The 27,543-nt window shown below is 33.3% G+C and overlaps 1 protein-coding gene across 2 annotated transcripts in view; it reads right to left on the bottom strand.

The window, feature by feature from the left end:
• The window catches only part of Cbp53E (Calbindin 53E), a 479,040-nt gene that overhangs the window by 11,034 nt on the left and 440,463 nt on the right, over nucleotides 1-27,543 (bottom strand). For both annotated transcript variants that reach the window (XM_085814625.1, XM_085814624.1), the window contains exons 9-10: nucleotides 24,964-25,020; nucleotides 1,795-1,866 (exon numbers count right to left, since the gene is read on the bottom strand). In XM_085814625.1, the coding sequence (XP_085670751.1) occupies nucleotides 1,795-1,866; nucleotides 24,964-25,020 (129 nt within the window). The remainder of the gene's footprint in view (nucleotides 1-1,794; nucleotides 1,867-24,963; nucleotides 25,021-27,543) is intronic.

Genomic DNA, 27,543 nt, shown 5'->3' with positions numbered 1-27,543 from the left:
TTTTAGCGAAAAAATTTAAAAACCGAAGCTGATGACATCATTTTTTCCTTTCTTTCTTCTTCCTTTGTCTTTCTCTTTTTCTCTTTCTAATGACATGGCTTTCTCTTTTTCTTAGTAAAGAATATGACAATTTTTTACTAGTCACTGCTAAAGAATGCAGCGACAAAATTTAATTTTTATTAAAGTAGGTTTTAAAAATTAAACATCTGTCTTTATTTTTATGTTCACGCAGTAAAATTAAACATACGAATTATTTTTTATCTGCACAAAATAAAAGACATAATTTATTATTTCTGTTGAATTAAATTAAATAATTTTTTTTTTAGTTCAAAAGGACTATTTAGTCAAGAAATATGGTTTTGCGTTTTTTTCAGTTTTTACTCGAGACTCTTGCCATTCTGAAAAACGAAGATATTATTCTTTCACATTTAATCTGTTTGAAATTAGTTAACAAGTTTAAGCATTTAAAATCAATAGGGCAGTTCTGTAGAATATTATTTTGTTACTTTTAATCTGATTAATTTAAATAAAAATGCATTTAATTCATGATATATCTACTTAAAACCATTATAAATCGTTATTTTATAATGGATTTAAAACCATTATAAATCATTATTTTATAATGGAATTTTTATATTATTTTATAATTATAAAATTATTTAAATATTAATCCATTATAAAATAATTTCCATTATTAATAATATTTTCCATTATAAAATATAATAATAATTATTTCCATTATAATATAATTAATAATATTTTTCCATTGTAAAATAATTTCCATTATTTTATAATGGAAAAATATGTAATATGTTTATATTACATATTTTTTCAGTCGTTATGTAAAATATATATAATGTTCCAATGTTAAATCTAGATGCATATTCATCTAATATTCTACAAAAAATGTTTCGCTAATCTATCTGCGATATCTCTATCGATAAACCATATTAAAATTTAAAAGAGATTTCTTGGCCCAAACCGATAAAATCTGAGCCCTTTCACACACTTTGTTTTTTTAATTATTAGCCCAAAGGAGCGTTGGCTCAGAAGGGATGTTAGTCTCAAGACGGCATTTTGTGGCGTTTCACTATAAACGGCGAATCAATTTTTAAATTGTTGCTACCAAAAATTATCGCCTTGTATTATATTTAAATAAATTAAATAATGAAAAGTCTTCATGAATGTGTGTATGTGAAGAAAAAATGGTTACCTAAAGCCATCACAACAAATATAATTTGCGTTTTACGGGCTCTACTGTTCGGTATGGTGATTAATGATGCCAGCAGCGTTGATGGCAAATTCGGGTCTCTGGGGAGGTATGAATGATTGTGTTTGCTCTTTCCCCCTTTTACGAGTGTAATAACGGTCTACAGTTTTACGGTGCATCCTGGAGAACATATTCGACGATGAGACGTCAAATGTCCAATAGTATCTCAAACAGTGCCTCGAAACAATGCTTAACAATACGATCATTGGAAAAAAAAAATCTTAGGGAATGATATATTGGAAAAAAGTTGGATTTAATATATTTCTAGAATCTTCCTAACCAGAGGATTTCCATAAAGTCTTTACTTTCATTGAAAAAAAAAACTGTAATTGAAAATAAATTTCCAACATCAATTTTTGAAGAAGTAATTGAGCTTCTTTTCATACATTTTTCTATGTCATTCTTCAAATTTTCCGAATTTATTACCTTACAAAAACTGTACTTAAATTGATATTATTCGCTGATCTATTGATGATTTAAGTTATTTTGTTTAAGATTTAGTAAGAAAAAGAAGTTGTACTTACTTTCTTCACCAGCTCTAAGAGATCTTTTAGAAATCCTTTCAGTTCTTCATTTTCTATTGTACCGTTGCCATCCTACAGAAGTAAATATTTATATTTGTAAGTTTATTCGTAAGCCTAAATTATAGTATTAAAAACTGAAATATGTTGCTTAAAGAATTTATATCGAATTTTCATTTCATTTTTTTCATGCCTCGTATAAGATTTGTGCGCCGCGTCCCTATTGGAAATGGGGAAGCGGCGAACAAATTAAAATTCAAATATTATTCTTTACAACTTAAAATTCAAATATTATTCCTTACCGAAGGCACAGCTATTCTGACGCTGAACAAAATAGTATTAGAAAATATTTACAACCAATTTCAACATAATCGTGATTTTCTAGAATTAAGCATTTGACTACTTCTCCACCCGCCTTCTCATTTCTAATTCGGACGCGGAATTATCTCTTATGGAGAAAAGAAGCAATAATACGAATTACAGATTTGAGAATTTGCAAATCTGAAACTTTGCAAACGCACTGTATGTGCATGATCATGAAGACTCCTTAACTCTATGTATTAAAATTCACATTCCTAATTATCTCGCATCGGTGAGATAAAATTAGACATAAAAAGCGGTAGAGTAGTGATTTCTGATAAAAACTCTGCTCTCTCATGCATAATTAACTGCAATAACAAATAACTTTTCATTTAAACTGCAATTTCAATTTATGTTAAACTCTGGTAATATGATGTTTTGTGATTTATACAATCATAGCCTCGTTAGAAAATTGGTTAACAATCAATTGGCTGACAAGACAATTGATTAACAAGGCAATTTTAATAACATTGGGCTATTTGGAAGAAGGAGACATGAAAAATGAGCAATTCCCTCACCAGGACCTCTCGAATATGTGCCGAGTGTGCTAACTGTTACACCACGAAGGCATGCAGACACTTATAGCCAGCCTTCCAATGGATTTTCAACTCAAGGGAATATTTAATGACTCCATTCTAATTATTCTAGCCATAGTAAGGAGATTTTAAAAGTAGGCATAGAATTTAGAACTGCAGTGCCAACAACATTGGTAAAATTCTATATCAATTCATCACTAGTTATCTTATTATTTCTCTATCGCCAACAAATCCTACTTAGGCCATGCACTTATAATACATGAAATTCTCGATCTTTCCCTGACTTCCGAATTGATTTAGGTACTATGTCTTAGGGTTCAGATATTAGGACTATTTTTCCTTCCTACTGTGTACCAGTGGTTTCTTATTTGGGAGTAGAAAACAATAATTATTTGCCTTCAGAAATTCACCGATTGGAGACTTCTTAGGACAGTCTTCGTTTCAGGAGTTCTCTTCGTCATATACAGCTTAAGACTAAGACAAACGATGATGAAAAGTTAAGTACGTCTTTCGCAACAGCGTTTTTACCGGAATTCCACTCTGCAGATTCTTTCTAAAACTACCAAGGAACATTCTTCTTCATATCAGAAACTGAAACTGAATTCAACTAAGGAATCATTCTAAACGAAGTATATTTTATTTCGTGTTCTCTATTGAGAACGAGACTATTTCTCGAAGTTGTATTATTATTCTTTCACTGAAGGTTTTATCTTACGTTTGTTCAAAGATGTGCCTATTCGGACATCCTACAAAAGCATGTTGTTGCGCGCATGAGTGGGCATTGCTTTAAAATTTTAGCACTAAATAAATAATAAAATTACCTATTAAGATATTATTAAATTGGATATTCTATTATAAATACAACAGCCACATTTATGGCTAAATATGTCATAAAATTGGCTGTTGCAAACTAAATGCAAGATTTTATTAAACCACGAAACTCCATTTTGCTCATAAACTGAAAATCAACACTTTTTAGCACTAAAGCAATTTATATACAGAGTCTGTATTACTTGATAAATCCCTATTGTTTTTTGCCGTTTGATTTAACTAATGGAATATCTAACAGAATCTCTTTTCATAATTTAAACCATGGCGTTATAAGAAAATAATTGATTTGTATGATGTAATGAAGCATTAACACAACTTGGAAAAAAAGTATTAAATTTTCTGATGCGCTGTTAATAATTTCTTGGGCGATTACCCTCAAATTCTATTAGTGGCGTCCAAGTAATAATTTATATAGCAACTTAACAGTGCTTAAGCAATAATTAAAAATTACAGTTGTGTAGTTATTCTAATTATACTTATAACCTATTCAACTTTACAGTATAGCATTTTTGTTCAAAACAGAAAGGATACACGCCAAAGTGAAACATAAAATTAGCAAAGCAACCTTGTATTTGGCGTAGATTTAGTCAAAAACTCAATCGATTTCGAGGGTAAACGAGTACAGGCACCTCTCCAACAGGAGCAAAGAAAAGACTTAATTTTGCAGATTTTGTTGCTCCTGATGAAGAGAGACCGGTACTTATTTACCTTCGAAATTATTAAATCTACGCCAAATACAATGTTGTTGCTTTGCTAAATTTAAGCATCTTTGTTATTAATTATTAACAATATTGATTCAGTTTACACTGATATGCATGTGTTTCTCAAAGTGGATGCCTCAAGCCTAAATGATAAGTGTGAACAATTACTATTAAATGAGTATTAAATCACATCCTAAGGATCAACATAGAGTGGTTCAGATACAAAAAGAGAGTGGTTCCTGATTTATAAAGTAAAACATAAAATTAAAACTAAAGTAAACATAAACTTTGAAGTCAAATTTCACAAACGCGCGTGTCAGAGAAGTTTAAAAAAATGCACTTTTACTAATAAACTCAGGAAGACTGTAAGAAAAAAAAAGCTTAAAAATTATTCCTTTGTTCTTAGAAATTAAGCAGAATATATATATATATATATATATATATAAAAAGACAGCGCTATAAAGATCATATCCCTCTATCCTTCTTGGTAAATACGCCCGCCCGTTCGAATTCGAATTTCGCATGCATGTTCGCAATTTACAAGAGACGAAAACGCTGCGTGCTAATATTTAGAAGTGGAACATATCTGAAAAGAAAATAAAAGAGACCCAAAAAATAAGAAAGAAGAAATAAGATTTCCTAAAAGTGCACCATGTAATTACTTTCCTGGGGAGGAATGCAATACACTAATTAATGCTGCATTTTTACGGGGGAGGCGAGAGAGATGAGTTAATGTTTCTCTCAGCTATTAAAAATCTGAAAATCATTAACACTGACTTGTTTCGAATTTAATCGAAATAAGTTGATAAATAACAAAAGCTGCAAAATCCTTTTGGATTTTTCCTTCTGAAATCATAGTTCTTTGGAATACAGAAATATACGAACGTTAAGCATGGGAGCCAGCAGATTCGTCGGATTAGAAATGCATGTTATTAGAGACAAATCGCAGTACTGTTGCGATAATTGCAATTATTACAGTTTTATGCTTCTTACTTGGTAACAAGCTGAGTCAAATAAATTATGTAAGACTTATTACTTTTATGTAAGAAGACTTATTATGTAATTACTTTTACTTAAACTGACTCAAAAGCATCACTTAAGAGAATGTAAAAAGCGGCAGTTCAGTGATAAATTTCGGTGAGGCAAATATAACTCTAAGTTATCCTAGATCTAATTATCTCTCAAAGGATCATATGAAGAACTTGGAATTATTGTTTAAGCAGTGATTCAGTTTTCGAACAGCCTGATTAAGGGCAACAAAAAGCAACTACCTCATCCAAAGGCTTATTTTCTATCACTGCCGACTCATAGAAACCCCCAGAGCGACTACAAGAGGTTAGGTTAGGTTATTTAAGTACGGCAAAGCCTCGAGGGCTATCTGCCTAAGGGGAGGGATGCCTTCGTGGAGGACTTTCTAAGAGAAGCTGGCTCGTATACACGCTACACATGGGGAAAACCACGAAAACACCCATGCAGCCAACCCTTTCGCGGGATTCGAACCTCGGACCGAGCTACCAGTGTTCAGCGACTTTACCGCTCGGCCGCTGGTGAACCGCGACTACAAGAGAATTGGTCTTAAACCTTCAAGCTGCTACAGAAACACGAATTGCCTAGTCTACTGCTGCAGAAAAGTTTCGCGAGGTTGGATTATGGGCGAGAAGAGCAATGGATGGTTTGAATGACATTCAATTCTCCTTTCAAAGCAGCTCATTTAATGTGTGGTGTCACAAAATGTATACTATTTACTAACCAGTCCAGGTGCATTCTAAACGTGATAAAAGGCGTGTTTTTATCTGTAGGAAGTGAGAAAAATGCACCTTGCTTTTTTTGTCCCTGAATGATCACATTTCCATCTAAGCAATTTCATAAATTGGAGAGGAACCTTCAAAACCGACGCCACTGAGCTGCATGTAAATTTTGTTTTATTACAGCATGAACACATAATGGTATTCACAAAAGGAAGTTATGTTCCGTGGAGGACGTTTAAAATGGCAAATATCCATGATGCACATCCCCACGAAAACGCCCTTTCGCCGGGATTTGAACCCCGGACCGAACTACCACTTTTCAGGGACTTCACCGCTTGGCCGCTGGTGAGCCAGTTTTGTATCTTTGATGGGGATTCTGTACCTGATGACATGTGATGAGGTTTTGAAATCCAGATAAACATGTTTAGGAGCCTAGATATTTTATTAATGGATAAAAGTGTTCGTCTGTATCGAGCATCTTTGGTATACGTGTGTGGTGTGGTGTATTTAATTATGGCAAAGCACACTAGGGCTATCTGCCTAAGGGAAGGGATGCCTTCGTAGAGGATTTTCCAAGGGAAACTGGCTCGTATACACGTTACACATGGGAAAACCACGAAAAAACCCATACAGCCAGCCCGTTCGCGGGATTCGAACCTCGGACCGAACTACCAGTGTTCAGCGACTTTACCGCTCTTCCGCTGGTGGGCCTCTTTGGTATACGAATACCTCAAAACAGAAGATATCACTGGAGCGGATTGACTAACTTACTCACCAGGCTTGAACCTGATTGAGCATGTGAAAGATATTTTAGCATATGAGATAAGCTGAAATAAAGTGCCTGAAATGCCTCCCTTGACACTCCAAGATCTAAAAATTGCAGTGAGCAGTGATTTAAGACAAGACGTGACTGTTCAACGGTTAATGTTCGTTGAAAGAAACAAATACAATAAAGTTGCATCATTCACATGTAACGTTGTCACACGATATACAAAATTTTGTACGAAGCTCAGCGCTTACTTTCTTTCGCAACCACTAAATACATGATTGAATTCAACGGATATTACACTAGCACCAACCTAAAAGAACTGAAGTGGATTAGGACATATCTACTAGTGACATTTAGGTTATGACAAACCACACTCGTGCTATCTGCTAGAGGATGACTGCTTCCGTAGAGCTCTTTCTGAAAGGAAATATATCGTTTTCAAGTTATAAATGCAGAAAACTTTGAAACCGCAGTCAGGCCTGCCTTATGATTTGAACCCAACCGGATCCAACTAGTGTTCATCAGTCTTATTCAACTGCCCAGTGGGTGCGCTTTCAAGAAGAAAGAATAGAGCAAGTTGACATACATTGACAGGGTAAAAGGAGTAAGAAAGTTGTTTATCTGTCAAAGAAAAAAAAAAAAAAAAAAAAAAGGCGGGTAATAATTTTAGGCACTGTATTGTTAATTCCAGTTACATGCCGAATATGTAACCTATTTCCATTGCTGATTAGAAAAATAATTCTCGAAAACTCATTTTGTAGAAATTTGTAGAATGTAGTCAAAACGGCAAAGAATACTGAGTGTCACATAAGCTTGTTAAAGGGCTTTCTGGCCATAGCTCCTACTGTCCTTGAACTGTCTTTCCAATTCTAACCATATTCGCTCAAAACGTTTTACAAAATAAACACGAAATAAGCATATAGAAAAAAAATAGTAAAGGGCCAAATTTCAAGATTAAACAAAATACACAATAAAGGAACATAAAATGACTATGCAAAGTTTTCTAAACTACCTAAAAAATTAACATATATACAAAAAGTTTACGTAAATTATAATAACAGTAATTAAATGGTTATTGAGAAAGTAATATTTTATCGCAAAGTGCTTAATCGTTCTCTTTTGAAATAGACAGAGGATTGATGAACCAATCACCAAAATTTATTAAAATAGAATCTTATGTCTTTAAAAGTTAGGAATCGAGTGAGATGCGTTAAAGGGAGGTACACATAAATTTATTTCTTGCGCCAGTCTCTTTTGATAAAACCCTACTAGTTTTTGCTTTTGTTGAAAGCAGACGATGCAGGAGCATTTTCTGAATCAGTTTAATTAAGTTGATGGAATACGTAGGCTATTTCGGTTATATTTACTCTCCTGTGAAAAGCAAACTAATGGAAAAAACCTATCGCAAAAATGTTGCAAATGATTTTCTCTTTATTCCACACGACATTACATTTTTTTTATTCTTTGACTCTATTCGAAACAGCGTTTTATGTTTTTTATCCTAGCGAACCTTTCGAATTTCACTTCGCAAGGAGCTCCTAGGTAAATCTTGCATGCAATAAACTATACATTTGCATATAATAATTCCATTATTCTATATCTCGCAAAACTCTAGGGTTCCAGGGAACATCGGTTCTAAATGGAAAATTGGGATAGTAGTTTTAAATGTTTTAATCTTTATGAACCGCAGCTTCCCAGTTGCCAAGTGCACAAGACAGATCAACAGCAATGACGAGTTCGACCAGAGTTTAAATTCCAGTGAATGGCATAGGCAGTTTTCCTTTTGTTCTAAACGTATAACTTGAATGCGAGCCATTTTCTCTTAGAAAGTGTCCACCTCCCTTTAGGCAGATAGCATTCTCGTGTTTTGCTATAAATCATTAAACGTAATAAAAGCATAGAAACATAATTCACAGTCATCTTTTACTCGGAAAATAAAAACCATCTGTAATTCTCATATTAAAAATTTTGGGTAGGATGATTTCCAAACATGGGGAAAGAATGGGAGTCTTTATTCAACTTATTTATGAAGTTATTTTATTAGAAAATAGTATATAAAGAGAAAGAAGAAAATAGGAGTGTGGAACTTGTAAAACAAATCAAGCTAGTTTTTTAGACATCTATCTGATGCGAAAAGTGTATCTGGGCTCTCTGCACAATAAATTTATCTTTTTATATCTGATATAAAATTAGCAGATCAATTTAAACACATTGTAGCAATGGGTTTAAAATTTTAAATGGAGTAAAGCAATTTTGGTAAATTTTTGCCGTTTTATTTAGAAGTGTTACACATCCAAGCAGTACCAAATTATCATTCAACTTTTCAGTATTACTGCGCTATAGAGAGTTTTAAGCCTACACAATGATAATGCTTCAAAGAAAAGTTGGAAAATTTATGAGAAACAGTAATTAGCAAGCTTGTCAGGACTTGTGTTTCTTGTGTTTCTCTTGATTTGCTTTGGTAACATAAATGATCCTGAATAGGAACAGGGAGCTTATTCAAGCTGTGTTCAAGAAGGTGTGAAGTAGACAACACATGAACGGTATATGAAACCCTTTATTTTCAATCTTTTACAGGCATTTCCGAATTTCGGAGTACAGAGACCAACCACTTGTGGTCTAAACGTAAGAATATAAAAAACTACTAACTATAACTAAAAGCTAACTTTGAATTAGTATACAAATGCCTAGCGCTAAGACTGGCCTTTATTTAAAAAAGGTACGTATGTAGTACGCCGAGCTGCTGAAACTACGATACGTCTGCAAATATCAAGAGGGCTAAACCTCTGGCCTCTAAAAGGCAACCAGCAACCGAGTGAAAACTCGTAAAACTACAGTTGCAAGGGGCTTGTTTCCTAAATCTCCTTCTCTCTTTCGCTTGGCAAAAAGCCACAACTTAAGTACTTGGGCGTTAGCAAGACAATTTGCATAAACAAGTTAAAGCATTTAATTCTGGCCGGAAGTAGAAAATAAGAAGTGATAGTACAGTTTTAAAATAAAATAAACGTTAGTAAAACTTAGGATCCTCACAAGCTAGTGATAATTAACGAGATAAAAAATATTTTTAACATGGATTTACCAAGCAAATGGGGAAAAAGATGCAATTCTGCATAATATTATAACGAGTGTCACTTCAAATCCTTGATGAAACTTTAATGGCACGTTAACGAAATTACGGTGCATTAAACACAAGTTAATAATTTAAACAAATTTAAAGTTGCATTCCAGGTTACATATTAATAATTTACAATTTCCTTTAAATACCTAGAATAGGTGATGTGTTTCGTATTTTGCACAGAAACGCGTGTCCGTGGCAAAAGAACAAAGCTCTTACCGGCATTTCGTATAGCGTAAGTTTTTATCCCTCGAATCATGACATTTTGCTGTTGGCATAATAAATCTAATCATCTAAAAATGTTATTTTGATATTTTACCATGGCAACTAGCATTTTTGTTATAAATATACTGCTGGCCATCAAATATGCAACACCAAGGGCAGAAATAATATCAAAGCATATTTACTAGACAAATAAAGATACAAAACTCAATTGATTAAAATTATAAAGCTGTTGAATTAAAATTACAAATTTGTGGAACACGAAGAAATTAGTATTTTGAGCAGCCGCCATGGCTAACAATAATTTTTGCGACACGTTTGGGTATTGAAAGAAAGAGGTAAAGAGGTCTTTGGATGTAAGATTAGGGTTTATTAGATATTATTGTTCCCACGCATTGCCAAAATTCGTCTGTTCTAGAAGTGGGTAGTGTATGTTGAGCCATACATTTGCCAGTTATCAACAGATGATCTTATTTGGTGGGCGAAGTATCGGGTTAAAGAAGAGGGAGGTGGGACAAGGAAGCTGTGTGACCTACCCACTTGGGTAGTGACGAATTATTGAATGTTGTGTGTTGATCTTTTGCTTTCTGAACACACTGAAGTAGATTATGAGCATCTGAAACAAAAAGGGTTTTAGATATATATTACAAATGAAAATATGTAAATGCACGCAACTTAAATTATCAAGCATGTTTGAAGAAATCTAAGCCTAGATTTCGAAACTGTTTAAGAAATGAAAAACTACGATTTTTGGAAATGTAATCAAAAATCACTGTGAGAAGAAATTACATATTTTCTTAGGGGAAAAAATCACTGTTCTTAAGGGAAAGAGTAGAACGGAAAAATTATTGAAAATAGGGTACACTTAATAAAAAATAGATTAGTAATAATAATAGAAAATAGATTAATAGAAATAGTTTAATAGAAAATAGATTAATAAAAAAACATTGAAAAATGTTGTTACGAAATGCACCTATGCATTTACCGGGCTTCAAATGCCTCGTAGCGGGCAGAACAACAGAAGAAGGGATCCTTAGGACGGAATGTAATATTTCCACTTTTTTTTTAATCCCTAAATACTATTTTAAAGCTTAAACATGCTTTTATCAGATGCTAATAAAAAATAATAGTTTTATATAAAAAGGAAAGGGAAACTATGTATGTGATTTCTTGTCATTCTGTGTTTCAGTAGATTTTAGGTTGTATATCTAGCAGTTTTTACTATTCATGTTCAGTTTACATACTCTGCATACTACATTCAAAAAAAATATTTTTCAAACGTATTTAAAATGAGAATTTTTTTAATGTACTCAGACCTTTGAAACTGCCGGGATTATCAGTTTTAAACCGTAATTGGGGTAATTGTATTTCAGGTTTTTAGTTCGCTTCAGTTTAGTTGTTTAATTCTGATTTTGGAGTTGTTTGGAGACATTCTTCAACGAATAAAAGCATCTTCAGCTTGAAGCAGACATCTTGTAAGGTTCTAATTTTCATCTAATTTTATAACCGTTATTTTAGGTTCATACGACTTTCCTATCTCCTCTAGCTTCAACTTACAATTCCTTACCAGAATGAATTTATAGAAGCACGTTAAATGCAAATGAGAAGCAGAGCAGTAGTTAAGTCGAAGCTTCACTGATTTCGACAGAGAGAGAGAATTAGATTTTCTGAATAGCTTGAGTTTATGTTTTTGTTCCTGAACTTAAGCGATAATTCGCTTAGATGTTCACTAGGTTCCTCAACATTTAGTTAATAGATAAAAAGGAGGATCCCTTAGATTGCCGCCTGAAGCAATTTGACGAACCATACCGTTAGAAAGCGGGACATTTACGTTTACCCCTCCGACCTTTCAAATTATTCATCCAACAGCAAATCTTTGGAGGGATTCGGTTTCATCGTAGAAACCATCCGAGCAGCTATGAAGCCAGCCGCGACATTTGATGGTATAAAGGGTCGGTGATCACCTTCCTGGAGCAGCTGGAATTGCATTTTACTTTACGTCCCGTAAACCAGCTACAGAAGATTGCAATGCCTACAGCTAACCTAAAAGGCCAGGCCCTGAGCTGGTTCAAGGCTATCAGAAAGTTCCTGTTAGGGGATCCAGGATCGGAAATCTACATATGAGAACATTTTAAAATCGCGCTATTGAAGGCGTTTTCTGCAGTCAAGGACGGAGCGTAGTTGGAGGCAGAACTGTTTAGTAAATATCAGACGAATGTCGAAGATTTGATGGATTTTATTCTTAGAAAAATCCAAATATTTAATTTATTGTATGGAAAGAGGCCGGTTAACGAATTAATCGAAATGATTCCGTCGCATCTACTTCCGTCGATTCAAGATGTTCTGGAAGTAAGGAACTTGACAGAATCTAGTGCAAACAGGTAAAATCAGCAAATTCTTCAGTGAACCAACAATCTTAGCAATGTTCAAGATATTAGATAAGTCGTCAGTTTAATAAATTCGCTCATGTTGAGGATCTTGCGTAGTATTTTGCAATTGCATCCTTTTTAAATATTAATCATCATATGAGCTGTAATCAGATGATATCCTCCATAAGCTGGAGGAATTCGCCACATGATCATTGAGAAAAGCTGCTAATGATCAATTACAGATTCTGAACATCTTTTATACAGATGAAGCTTGCTTTGCATGGAACGTTTAATACACGTAAGAGGCGAATACGGCAGAAGAACAGTTGTAGAGTTGACATATAGGAATCATTGCATTCATCGGGACTCATTGTCTGGAGATTCATTATAGAAAGAGGAAGTTCCTCATCTCGAATAGTTGTTTAATTAGCTATCTTCCGTTAGCACTGTCTGTCGCGAAGGGGCTTACATAGATCCATATTGCTCAACGCGTCTATGAATGATATGCTCGCATACTTGTGATTCCCTGCCATGGAGAACAGGTTTAGTACAGAATTGCGTAAAACATCCTATAATGAAGAAAATGCAAGGAAGTGAAATAGAGCTTCTTATCGCTAAATATCATCCTCAACAGTTGGTGGATTTCTGAAATTAAAAGTATCTTTCATATGAGTTTTGGGAGTCTCCTCATCCTTAGATCTAGGGCTTGTTTCTTTGCTATTTTTTAAAAATTAATTAATGGCTTAGATGCCCTTTCCGATTACGACCAAGGTGATTTCATAAATCCGCTTTGTACAGAGGCTGTTCACACATTTTTTAGACGATGTATATTGTATTCACAAAACTAAATTACATAAAATTCTTGTGTTTTAAATGTTCTATTTGACATCCCTTATTCTGAACTATCTTTCGACACCGCAATTTCCAGGATAATAATGCCTTTTGAAGTGGCAGAAGAGATATTCTATCCAATTCCTCCCGAACAGCTTTCCAGAGTCCTGTTAGGGTTTTGGGACAACGTTTAGATAATGCAGTTTTTAAAAGTCCGAAAGCACAAAAATCCATAGGTGACACATTGGGAGATTTAGTAGGGATATCAGTGACCTTTATACCAGTTTTTTGTTCCATTTCTTTTAGGAAATTTACAGTGGATTTTGATGTGTGACTGCTAGCTTTGTCCTGATGGAGTCTCACAGATTGATGGCACTGTGGTATTTCATTCAGAAAAATTGGCAATAAAATATGTTCCTGATACTATTTGGAGTTAATCTTGACATTATTTTGCACTCTCTTTATTTTTAACTTGCCATTATACGAAAAACCAGCAACAATCATGAATCCCTTAGAAAAACTTTCTTTTGATTCTTTGAACCATTTACTTAAATTTTTTCTCACCTTTTATGATAATAAATGGCTCTTTTTTATTACAATCATTTAAATACACCCATGCTTCATTTATTGTGGCAATTGTCTTCCATTTTTCTTTGGATAAGTGCTTCTCATATAGAATTCTGCAGTGTGTCCTGCGTCGAGCGATATGCTTTGGAAGAAGACGATGCACATTGCGTTTTTTCGCTTTCTTAAGATTTAAATCAACATTTATCATTTTGCTTACAATGGACACCAAGCATTTTAATGATTTTGCAACTGTCCTTTGAATAGGGGGATTTTCTTTTAACATTAAACAACGTACCTTTGCAATAGTCGAAGATGTCCGTTTTTTCCTTGGATACTTGTTTGGAATTTTTGTCCCACTTGAGGCTCCAATTTGACTTTTTTCTTTCTTGTCGATGATATTACCTATCGACGCTTTAGATATCACAAAACCATGACTCTCACATCGTTTTCGGATAACGGAGTATGCATATTTCTCTTCGGAAAGAGCGTAAATGTAGCCTTCGAACCACTGCTTTGTTAAATTCGCCATTTTGAATAAAAACAAAACTTTCAAGTCACAGACGATAATTTTGACTTTTAAAAATAGTGCAATTACAATTACTTCTTTTGCAGTAAACGATTTTTTATTACCGCTTACCAAAATCGTCTAAAAATGTGCGAACAGCCTCTGTACGAAGCAGCATGAAAATGCTGAGAAATCCCTCAGCATATCTTAAATAATTTTCATTATAGGAAAACAAGTCTTAATTCATGGCATGAAATGCGAACCAAACCGTATCCTCGTATATTGTTAATTTTTATTACTTTAAGAACTATTTTGAGACATATTGTATGCATATATTTGAGAAATAAAAATTCTAAATTTAGTTTGCAATAGCCCTTGAAGTTTTCTTTTTAGTTAGATTATTTTTTCTTTATATTCGTAGAAATAATAATGTACTTACAATAAATCATTTTGAAATATAGCATTTCAAAATTAATAGCGTATGGTTTTTATTAATCGTCAGTGACACATGTACTTCCATAACGGTAAAAGCAAAACTGATGTATCATCCAGTTGTAATTAAGTCAGAACTTTTATTGAACTAAGAGTAATAAATGATAGTATGCCCCTTTATAAAAAAAATTTAACAACTCCAACATTCTGATTTAATATCAGTAGCATTAGCTTGTTATCTACATGCTTGCCCTTGATAAGCAAACATTATCTGCAACTTCTACTATTTCTATCGCCGATGATAACGCTGTCACTATGTGATATCTACGCTTGAAATTGTTGAAAAGCGGATACATTTGATTTGCCTCAGCATTTGCAGTGCTTTATTGTGTTCATGCTACTACATTGAGGAAGTGTGCCAAATACGAACGGCAGTCTCTTATTAAAAATTATATATATATATATATCAAGATTATGCCACGTCAGTATCCATCGTCATCTACATAGTACTCTTCTTATATTCAGTTATTACCTATACATATTTTTTTAATTTTGTTAATAGCCTACTATAATTTTTTGATATTCCTTTTACATTAGTTTTACATTTAAGAAAGCAATAGAGAAATAACGGCTGGAATTTCAAAATTGAAATACCTTTCTGCGCTGAGTTTCAATGCTGAAGTTGGCAACAAATTATTTTTATTAAAGAACAGAAATGAAATATCTGTAAAAGTTTTCGTATTTAAAATGCTTTTATACTTCAGTTAAAAAATATATTAAACAGTAAATTCTTTTCTATATATTACAGCTTTATAGTATTTAAAGTTTTCAAATTGCATTTAAAAATTTTTATTTCCATTTTAATTAAACGATAAAAGTTTGCAGAATGACTCCAGAACAATATTTTTTCTTGAAATAAAGAAACACATGATAGAGTCTTTCAAAGCGTATAACACATGTCTTTAATATGAATCACAAACTAAGCTTGAATCTTGTCTATTACATTTTTAAATTCTAAAATCCAGACTTTTATTTTCGCTGTATAAAGACAATGCACAAGTAAACCTGTTTTATTCTGCATGCTAGGAAATTGTGTAGAAATATCTTTTGGGGCGGACGAGTCTAAGATAATCGATTTGTCAAAGAAAATACATGTAGTCCATTATTGGGAAAGAAATAAGAGCATACTAGAAACGTGAAAGCGTGAACACAATAACATTGGCTTCCAGATATTAAGTTAAAAAAAATTCAACCCGAAAATCGCTTTTGCAATTTATTTATAGAACAAAGTCATGAAGCTAAGTTTAAAATATAGGATCGAAGCCAGACACTCAATAAGGAGCGATAAGCACGATTTAGGGATAAGAATTGGAGAAAGGGGAGCTCTGTTGTGAGCTTTATTTTTTCTGATATGAAACTAAATGATATGAAGCTGCAAGGAAAAGACATTTCTGACGTAGTTTTTAGTCTAAATATATAAATATACATTACTTTTATATGAATAAGAGTATATGAATTTTCTTTGTAGAACTTTATTATTTTAAATTTGAGTCTGCTTGGAAATGTGTAAACTAGGCCTAGTTAACTGATTAACACTCTGCAAATGGTTCATATCTCATCGCAATTCACATTTTTTAGGATTTTGCCTACTATTAAGTTTTTGATATTAGATTATACTTCGAAAGCTCAAACTAAAATCCTACAATTTTACATTAATTTCCATAATAAAGTTGTAAAACGAAGAAAATCATTAAAAGACGTTTACACTCAAAAGAACTTTTATGTAAATTTAGCTGTTTCAGCCCTGATTTAAGTTTGCGGTTAATTTATTTAGGTGTTATTAATATACTACTTTTATTTTCTTAAACAGTACACAAAGGTAATTTTAGTGCATTTTTAAAAATAATTAAATTAATTGCCTGTATGATACTTTTACTGTCATACAACACAAAACAATTTGTTATAAGATAATGAAAATGTCATACACTTTTATAAAATTCAATGCAATAATGCATCGTCACTTACTAATAAAATGTTACTACATTTTATTTGGCAAATATGTAGTTTTCCTGTCATAACTTATGATTACACAAATTTCTACGTATGAGCATTTAACAAAGTGGAGTTCCGTACACCCTTTAGAACTGGTACACTAATGAAATACTTGGAAGGACCGTCTCGTAAAAATGTACCAAATTAACTGCATTGAGTGACGCGATGACTTGTGGGATCCATGGTTCCATGTTGCTTTCTGTACATATGAGATTTTCCATTTACATGAAACGGTTGAAGACGCAGATCATAAGACCGTACTTCTTACTTCCAGCCATTAAACGTTCTCTGGCTTTGTATCTGAACTTAGGCGAGTTGCATAACATTGGGTCGTACATTGAACAAGGGTGTTCGGGTTAGACGTTGGTTTCTGAAGCCTATACCTTGGACAGAAAATTACAATGTCGTCATGGTAGGCTTAATGGAGCTTCATTATTGAATTTCGATGTTATTTGAGTCAGCCATTTCACGCTTGCCAGCTAATACTGGTTTTTCAGCACAGATATATTCTAAAGCTCCAATGCTCTCTAAGATCTAAGAAGTTTCGAAATTCTTGTTATAACGGCTTACACTTTAACGGCTGTACATAAAAACACAAAGTTTCAAAACCTCCGAAATATTCTTATTTTATGAGCTCCAATTATTAAACCATACTGAAGGTCATTTAAATCGTGGTAACTTGCCATTCCCATTGGCAGAAACAGCTTTAGCAGCTTTTCGAGATATACCAAGTGTATTCGAACGGGGGTGGGAGAAGTCTTCCCTGGGGAAATTTCACAGTTTCCGAGAAGGCATGTAGTCAGCCTTTTATTTACCTGTTAAATATTTAATTTTAGTAGGTGAAAATTAAAAAAAGCTACTTTTATTTAAATTTAGGTACGTATTAACATTTTTAGTCAAAGGGGTTTTGTCTCTGAAGGACTATTGTTTTCGTTTTGCGATTTTGAGTTGAATCACTATAAATGCCCGTTTCACTTTTCAAACTGTTTCCACCAAATGTTAGAGTCCTGCATTATGTTTGAAGAAATTAAATAATGAAAAATCTGCACAAATATATGTATATTTCTCGCATTGTCATAAAACAATGGTATCTAGAGCCATCCAATTTTGAATGACGTAATCCTACTGCGAATATCGGCATCTGAAATACCAAATTTGAAATTTGGAATTTCTTTTATTATCGATTTAATATTTTGTAAAACTTTAACGAATTTTTGAGTAACAAACTCAAGGATTTAAAAGCGAGCAATGGCAGTACTCTACGGGAGGGGGGACCTTATCTCCAGCGCGTCGAACTGTGTATTAGAAATCCTAAAGATAGGCTCATTGTAAAATTATTTTAAGACATTGCTATTGAACTGAATTTTATCGTTCAAGTGCAAAGAACGTGATATTTAATAAATAAAAGTAACACACGAAACGTTAAAAAAAACGCCCCTTTGGACGTAATTTAAAATTTGAAACCTTTCAAATTTTTTCTGCATAATGAATTTTTTATCTAAACTTTTTCTTGCTGAACTTATAAAAACAGATTAAAAATCTAAAAGTATATATTTTTTTCAGTTTCGTAAAGGAATGGAAAGGGAAATGATCGTCTAGCAATGGTGAAACTGGTGCATGGGGCAAATAAATGTTGAGACCCACTGCTATATACATCCTTTGTCAGAAACGTTCCAGGACAATTTTTTTTTATTTCTGAGTTTGTAATACTAAAAAGGAAAAAATGTTTCTATGTTACTTAGTATGTATTCTTACTTGACATGGCCTTGGCCATATTTTCACAGAAACGTTCTAGGTGGTTCTATGCTTAGAAACACATTGTTCGGATTGGTGTCGCATTCGTTAAGGTGACACGATCCCAGAGCTGGTCGCCTGGTCTACAGCACATACTGTTGCAAACGTAGAGCGTGTAAGGCAGTTATTGCAAAAGGCCGTCGTATAGCTGTCCGTATGTTATCAGATGAACTGAATTTGAATCGTGATGTGTGTCATAAGATTTTACGCGAAGATTTAGAGAAACTGAAACTTAATGAAAGAATCCTCCCTCACTCACTAGCAGATGAACAGAAAGAGAAAAGACGAATTTACGCTGAACTACTGAATAGAGCCAGACGTGATATCACATTTGTGTCAAAGATTATTGTGATTTTTTCTTGTTTCCGTGAGTGAAAAGATGACCAAAAGGAAAGCTTCATCAAGATTACTGCAGACATCCAAAGGGCTGTGACTAATGATCTTGCAAGCATCGCAGTTGAAGATTTCTCTGCTTGCTTCGAAGATCTACAGAAACGTTGGCAGTTGTGTATAGACAGCTAAGAGGACTACTTTGATAGCAACTAGGATCATTACTTGGTACATGCAATTTTCTATTTTTTTATGACCTTTGTCCTGAAACTTTTCTGACAAAAGATGTGCTAACTGATACACGCAACCAGTGAACATAGGTACCGCTGGTTTATATTTTGCATATGATGATCAATACTAATTTATCTGATCCATCAGTGTGAAGTAATTTTTTGTTAACTCCACGAAACCTTGTATATCATATATAAATCCTTCTCTTCTAGAAACAGACTAAACAAATTCGGCTTTTCATCACGTTTAGTTTAATTTTGGTTAAAGAGGTACAAATTATGCTTTCTATTTTATGCAAAAAAGAAGTGAATTAGTTTATTACAACGGATGGGGAACAAGATTATGTTTTAAGGCTTACGTAAAAGAAATTTATTTATATTATTTCCCTAAAAATACATATAAAAAGGTTGTGTATGGGAACTACTTACATAATTGCAAAAGGCAAAGAAAAATAATTCTAAAAAAATGAAAACTAATAATAAATAAAATAAAATTCAAATTAGTAATAAAAGGTTTTGAAAATGAAAAATGCTTTTCCTTATTTATACGACGCCCGCAAGCTATAGAACAAAATTATATGAAGCGCTTTACATGCAGCGTGATTAAAAACTAGAGGAACAAACTTCTGGAGGGATAGGGTGCACTGAGACGACTCGAATCGCATAGCAAATGCAGGGTCAGAAAAGACAAGGTAGGAGGGATATTCAAGCTGTCGGAACCGTCAACACCCACTAGCAGAGGTATTAGAATAGAAAACATGAATACATCGTGATCAAAATTTGACATTAAAGACCATAAGCTTAAAATAAGTCACGACCTTCCCGATAATGAAGTTTCCCGAAATTTTCTGGCTGCGTGCGTGGTTCTTACCATGTACAGTTTTGCCCCTTTTAGGGTTGTCACCAGAGCTACAGCTGCAATGCAGCATTAGTCACTCGAAGTTCCGACTGCGCACGGAGAGCATTGAAAAACGTACGAACACGGAAATGGTGGATATGCCCATTGTGAAATTCTTTGCAACGGAAGGGCTGAAGCCCGATTGTGGGCGGAACGGTGTCCGAACAGACGTGTACTAAATTACCGAATGTTTGCGAATTTGCATCGTAATTTGTGTGAATACGGAACATTATGCAAGAGCAAACATAATAGAGGGCGGCCGTGAAAAACACGTACGACTGGCTTAGAATAGGACATATTGCATCAAATGAGGATGCTGTTGGTAAAAGCACACGAACCACTGCTGTTACCTTACAGCATCTTAATCCAGAGTACGGCGCACATGATCCAGGGAGCATTTATGCCTAGTATATCATTGGCAACGGCTCCAGTTATTGCAGCATAAAGATTATCCTCGGTGCGTGGAATTCGCCCCCTGGTATGTGGACGAATGCAACTAGAACCCGGCGTTTCCAGCCTACACTCTTTTAACGGATAAAGCTATTTACTGGACTGAAGGTATCTTCAGTCAACATAATGTTCATGTGTGGAGCCGCGAAAACTATGCACCCAGATGCTGCCTAACGGCGGTTTTCCGGGAAGATATGGATGGGAATTATTGGTATTATTCGGGGAATATATGGACGGGTATTATTGCTCTTTCAGCCCCTTCTAGGTGGTCGAAAATATAGCATTTTCTGGAAGTACTTCCACAATTACTCGACAATGTTCCTATATCTGTTCGTCGTTCTGTGAGGTACCAACACGATAGCGAAGCAGTGGGTTGGGCATGGAGGACTAGTTGGCAGCCACAATCACCCGATTCATCTAGTCTGGAATGTTCTAAGGAAGAACGAAGAAGAATATTCTAAGAATAAAAAATGTTCTAAAACGAATAATGTTCTAAGGAAGAACATTTACACAACTGGGATGCAGAAACTGTACAGAGTATTTAATCAAACACTACCCCGGTTCAAAAACTAATGCTTTCAGTTCCCGAGCAATTGGAGATGATTTAACCATGTGTCAGATTAACCAGGACCTTCTAAAAAGGAGTTAAGTTAATATTAAGTGTCTAAAAAGAGCTACTACTGAATTTCAAGCTCCTTTTTAAACTGCATTTATTTCCAATTTATTGTCGAACGATAGAAAAATTATTACTAAGTAAAAAGGTCTAACCGACTTTTTTTTGTTGAGCTCAATGATACTGTCAAATTTCTTTCGCAAACACTGTTCTTTAACGCCATTAATAACCATGGTTCCTCATTCCTAACGATGTTTAGTCTTCCGTTATTTACAGTGCGTTGTTTTTGCTTTGAATACTGATTTAATTTGCGTGATTTTACGAACTAAATAATCAAATTTTCTTTCTAGGACTACATGCTCCAAATATTTACTTGCAGCAAGATAATATTACTTGAAAATGCATATAAATTGCTAATAGCATTTTTCTCCAGATTATAATATGCATTCTTACTTTTCCTATGTTTTTGTATTAATTGCAGTACTATAAATCATGACTGAGTTAATGCTGGACGTCGTCCCGTTATTTCCCAAGTTAATCGGGAGTTGATTAGTAACCTCAAACTGCATGCGGATCGAATGTAGGATCTGAAAGCAGATGACATGTTGGAATTTTTTTTTTAACAAACTAAAACGTTTTTTTAGCAAATTTAAAAGAAAAATATTTGATGTATACACCACTTGACTTCCTTGAACGGAATATTAAATTACACGCACTTTTTGCTGCATTTCACTTAAACTTATTTTCTCGAATTTCATTCGAAATATATTTCCCATTCTATTAATTAAGTTCGCGGCAACGCCAAAACACACAAAAACTCAAAATGTCTTCATTTAAAATTGAAAATATAGGAAAAAATGAAACACCAAATAGAGTTAAAACAATAAAAAACAATTTTTACAATTAAAATTAGAGTTTCTACGCAAAAACAAGCAATTCGGCCAGGAGCAATAAGGCATATTTTTCGGTGTACAAAAATGAAAGTTTAACTTTGGTCCCACTCGGCAAAAGGACACTAAAGGTGCAGAAAGAATTAGTTCACTATTCTGCTAAGTTTCAAATGTAAAAAAAATACGGATGCTATGGTAAAAAAATTAGGCTTAGCTGCACTTAAACAACTTTTAAATTGTTGATAATTCTACAACTATAACATGCAGGTTAACTAAAGGCATCAAAATCTTAACCGGAAGATAAGAGCAGCATAATTCAATCATTTTTAAAGCAAAAAATGCGTAATTTACCAACATAAAGGAATAAAAAAAAAGAGCTCACTGAGCCGAGCAGGGTGTGTATATATATATATATACGTTTGGTGCAACCGATTGCAACCAAAAAGGGTGGTGCACAACTGCATATTATAGCAGTCCTATATGCAAAATTTCCACGTTCTGAGGTTACTCGTTCTTGAGTTATGCGAGATACATATATACATACGTACATACGCCACGAAAAAATCTTTCTGAACCCATTTTAAATCAGTTTTTTACTTCCTTGTACGAAGTAAAAAGGAAGTATTGTAATCGCGAAAAGTTTCAGGCAGCATATTTCAACGAAAATATCCATTTTGACCGCTATCGAATGCAATTTAACGATGTTTTTGAGTGATATCTGTACGTAAGGACAGAATAAAAGACTCGTTTCCTCAAAAAAATTTACAAAACTGCTTTAAAATTAATTCTGAAGAGAATTTTTCGTGGCGTCTGTCCGTACGTATCTCGCATAACTCAAAAACGAGTAGCCTCAGAAGGTTGAAATTTTGTATATAGGACTGCTATAACATGTAGATGTGCACCTCGTATTTTGGTTGCAATCGGCAGCACCAAACATATATAAATATATTTATATATATATCCACTCTGTTACCCGGATCAGAGACTTTACTCTTATATGTTTGCAAATTGTACATTTTTTGCTTTAAAAATGATTGAATTATGTTGTTTTTATCTTCCGGTTAAGGTTTTTATACCTTTAGTAAATCTGTATGCAATATTTTTAGAATTATCAACAATTTTAAAGTTGCTTAAGTGCCGCTGAGCATTTTTTTTTATGGAGGCCATTGATTGTTTACATTTGAAACAGCAGACTAGTTGATTTGTTGCCAATCTAGAGAAACTTAGCTTCGCAACAGCAAAGGTAACGCCTTCATTTATTATTGCCAATTAAATCATGCTTAATCCTTTCTGGAATTTCTTCGAGGAAATAAGCGTTTAAGATTTAGTCCATAATTTTTAATACAGATATTTTGAATTTTTATGTATTTTTGCCTTCTCGCGAAGTGAGAACTGAATTAATTGAATGAGAAATACTCAATCGTCTGTGAAAAACTGTTTCTTTTTTGTTTTGTTTGCTTAATTTCTTTTATACATCATTCTAGCTTTATTATAGTATTTGAATAGAACATGTGGCAACGATTAGATAATTCTATTCTTTAAAGGTATAAATTTTGTGCATTATGAGTGATAATATGAACAAATATAATACTGTTAAGTGAATCTAGCGCCAGAGTGTCGCTATGGTAAACAAATACTAGAGCGAATTTTAAAGAATGCATTTATTCTGTTGTGGTGAATGCGCTGTCGGCGAAGTAGATTTAATTAAATCCAGTAAGTTTAAATGAAATGCAAGAAAAAATGCGCATAATTTAATATTCCGTACAAGGAAGTCTCATGTGGTGCACACATCAGATTTTTTAATTCGTTTTGGGAAAGTGTCCTTTATTTTGTTCTTACGTACAGATGTCAGGCAAAAACGGCGTTAAATTGCATTCGATAGCAGTCAAAATGGATAATTTCACTGAATTATGGTACTCGGAATATTTCGTGATTGCAAAACTTCATTTACTTCGTGCAAGGAAGTAAAAATTCAAATTTATATTTATAGCAAATCATTATAATTTGTTCAATTAACAACGAATGAAATAGATTTCTGCATTAGGCTACTTCTAGCTATAATTTTGGTAACAGAAAAAACAAGGAAGTATTTTAGAATGCTGAAATTAAAGCCTTAAAAATGAACAGAGAGTTTTAATGTATTTATCTACATGTCAGTTTGATATTATGAAGCATTTTTGGCGTGTAATAAGAAGGGTGAGGCACTCAGCGACTATGGAAACAAAAACTCTGGTTACTTGTGCCGTCTTTTTGAAAACTCTGTGTTCCATAAATTTAAGCATTTTTGCAAAAGTCATACGAAATGAATAATAGTGCATGAGTCATCCACTTAGAGGTGGGAAGAAAAATCACATAAAATCAGAAACTGCTATATGAGAGGGTAATTTGCATGCAGAGATAAAATGGTTCAGAATAAGTATAAATTTTAGTTCAAATTTTCGCAGTTGGCAACTACAATAACAAAACAAGAAACATTGAACTCGCATCTTATTATCCGTTTGCATTTGCTGGCTTATTGCAATATTAATAATTATGCAGCAATCCAGCGTTAACTCACAATTGAATATCATCTTTTAAAAGAAGAAAATTTGCACATCTTCACGATATAAACAGTACAATCTATAGATGGATATTTAGACTAAGATACTTTTTTATTTCCTCGGAAAGAAATATATTTGTGATAAGTACCAACCACACTCTAATCCACCAATTACAAAATTTTACATGAGTTTTAAAAATGTTTTAAATTTAGGGAACATTTTGAATATAGTAAACAACGCTTTTTAGAACGAATATTATGTATGCTCACCGTTATTTTATACTTACGCATGACAACAGTTTAAAAACAAAACAAACTTAAAATTTTAAAAAGCAAACAAACATTTTCTTAACAAAGAGGAAAAATATTGAACAATTTTCAAATACTTACCCGATCATAGAGATTGAAAACCCTCTCAATATCTTCTCTTGTCAATTTACTTGCACCCTAGAACAATAATTCTCTGTAGAACACAATTCTGTAAGTTACAAATACAAAATAGCATAATAATACATCGACAAGCCAAAAAATTATTATTATTTGGATGATGGGTATTGGAAGGCATTGAAAGTAACTCTTGTTTATTCTAAACCGCGAGTAAAAGTCACTGTCATGAATCATCTTGAAATAATAATCAGTTAAAATGCAAAATCTGGAATGCGTAATTTAATTAGTTTAATAGATATTGTCTGCATACAAAGTCTAGGTTTACTAGTTTTGTTTAAATATTGTTTTCTTTTTGGTATTATTTTCTGAAGTTCACATTTTTTAATTTGTAGCGTTGCGCGCTTCCAACTTGCACGCAACCAAGAGGTGACTGTGAAAACTGGATAAAAGACAGAGTCTTGTTAAGGGTTTAAGTCCCTTTTTATTCAACGTAATAAATTACAAGTGCGTGCTCTTGACGCTCACAAACTGCGCCAACTCGGCGGTCAAATAAAAATAATAACCTGAAAAGAAACTAAAGACAAGACTCTAACTACGAGGCTCTCTAAAAGTAACTAACCTCACCGCGTTTTACAATACCGCTGCTAATTCAGCAACTTGAAGATCACTTGAACGATTAACAATTCTTCCAGGCCAGCACACAGGCCGAAACGCGGGGTTCTTCAATTTCTGGCTAACTACCTCCGCGCTCGTGAAGTAAGAACAGCACACCTTGAACTCGTTTCCTTTATATTTAACTCGGAATACTTCCGCTGATAATTTGAATCCTTGCGCGTTCTACTGAAATTTACATACTCTGGCATTGGCAGTTCCAGGGGAAAGTAAGGCTTGACAGGAAAGGTAGTTTAAACTTAAAATAAATGTTAGTTAAAATAAATATAAACCCTACAAATTAATAACAATGAACATCATTCAGAATTTCATAAAACATTTTAAAAATTCACAACAAATCTGTGAAACCGATAGCAAATTTTTTTTTATACTGAAACTTATTCTTTTCTTTTGGTAACCTTACCATTTTTTCTTTCACAAATTTCACAAATGCTTATTTTCTCCTCCTTTGTTGGAAAAATAATCTTATCTTAAATCAAAAGCAACATCATAAACATAGTTCCAAACATTAAATATAAGTTAGAACATGATAGCAGCATTTTACTGAAAAAAAAAGTCTTAAATTTTATACTAGAAGAGAAACACGCTAATGTGACAATCAAAATCGTAAAAAACAACCTTATATTTAGCGTAGGTATAATGAAACACTCAATCGATTTCGAGGGCAGCTAAAGGTCCCTCCTCATCAGGAGAAAGAAATACATAGAAAGAAGAAAATAGGAATCACAGAAACACGTGGTGCTTATCAGCACTGCTCGTGGATATAACTAGATTTTTATTCAGAGTTGCACTGGCCGCCTACTTTTACTGAGCCAGGCTTTCTGATCAAGCATAAAGAAATATTAGCGAAGTTAAAATAGGGAGCGAGGGGCAAATGCACATTACGCTCAAAATCTGAACTTCAAAAAAAAAAAAAAAAAAAAAAAATTATAATTAAATATTTTCCTCTTTCTATGTATTTCTTTCTCCTGATGAGGAGGGACCTTTAGCTGCCCTCGAAATCGATTGAGTGTTTCATTATACCTACGCTAAATATAAGGTTGTTTTTTACGATTTTGATTGTCTTAAATTTTGTTTAAAATGCAGTGCATGGTATCTGAAACACATTTACGCATATTTATTTGCTTACTTAAAAATTCTCTTGGAACGAATCTTAACTTCTGTAGTGCTGGAAACCGTTATGAAAGAAAGAGGATCAATTATTTTTAACAGGAGTTGTGGATTATGTATTACGTTCAAGTCAGACACAATTCAACGCAATCTGGATTCTCTCCTATCTAGAATATATTTTCCGCAAGATGGAAGGAACCTTTGATTTTCTCGAATTTAAATCCCAAAAGACTATGGAAGCTTTCGAATCTGCAATCTCCCGAATCTTTCATTTAATAATAATAAGTTAAAAATGTTGACTATAAAAATTTTAAATTTAAGCAAATTTTAAAATATTCTTTTAAAGAAAAACAATTTAATAAACTAAAAGCTTTATAGAAGAAAGATACGTTTCCTTATCCTTCTTCTATAAAGGAAAATTTCCTCTTATAAAAGGATTTTTAGCGAAGCTTCTGAAAAATAAGATGAATATTTTAATTAGTACAGGTAGATCTCATGCAATGTTGTTAAACATTTTTACACATGTTTAATATTTATAAGAACAAATATTTAATGCACTAAAATGTTCAATATTTATAAGAAAGAGGGACCATAAACTGCGCAAACTGTTACATTATTCAAATCAATGTTAATATTTAAAATGTTTAATATTTATAAGGGAAGATCCTCACAGTAAAATGCACGAACACATCATAACATTAAATTTGGAAGAACGACATTTAATACTCTGGTGGAGAAAGATGAGTTATGTATGAATATTACAAAGTTGGTGATGTGTTGGGAAACAGTTCGAGTTTATAG

This window comes from Stegodyphus dumicola, chromosome 4 (genome assembly GCF_044657685.1).
Source record: "Stegodyphus dumicola isolate Sdum_Otavi_A_Nest chromosome 4, ASM4465768v1".
In the NCBI taxonomy this organism is placed as follows: Eukaryota; Metazoa; Arthropoda; class Arachnida; order Araneae; family Eresidae; genus Stegodyphus; species Stegodyphus dumicola.
The sequence above is the reverse complement of the archived record's forward strand: the minus strand, read 5'-3'. Positions and strand labels throughout refer to the sequence as shown.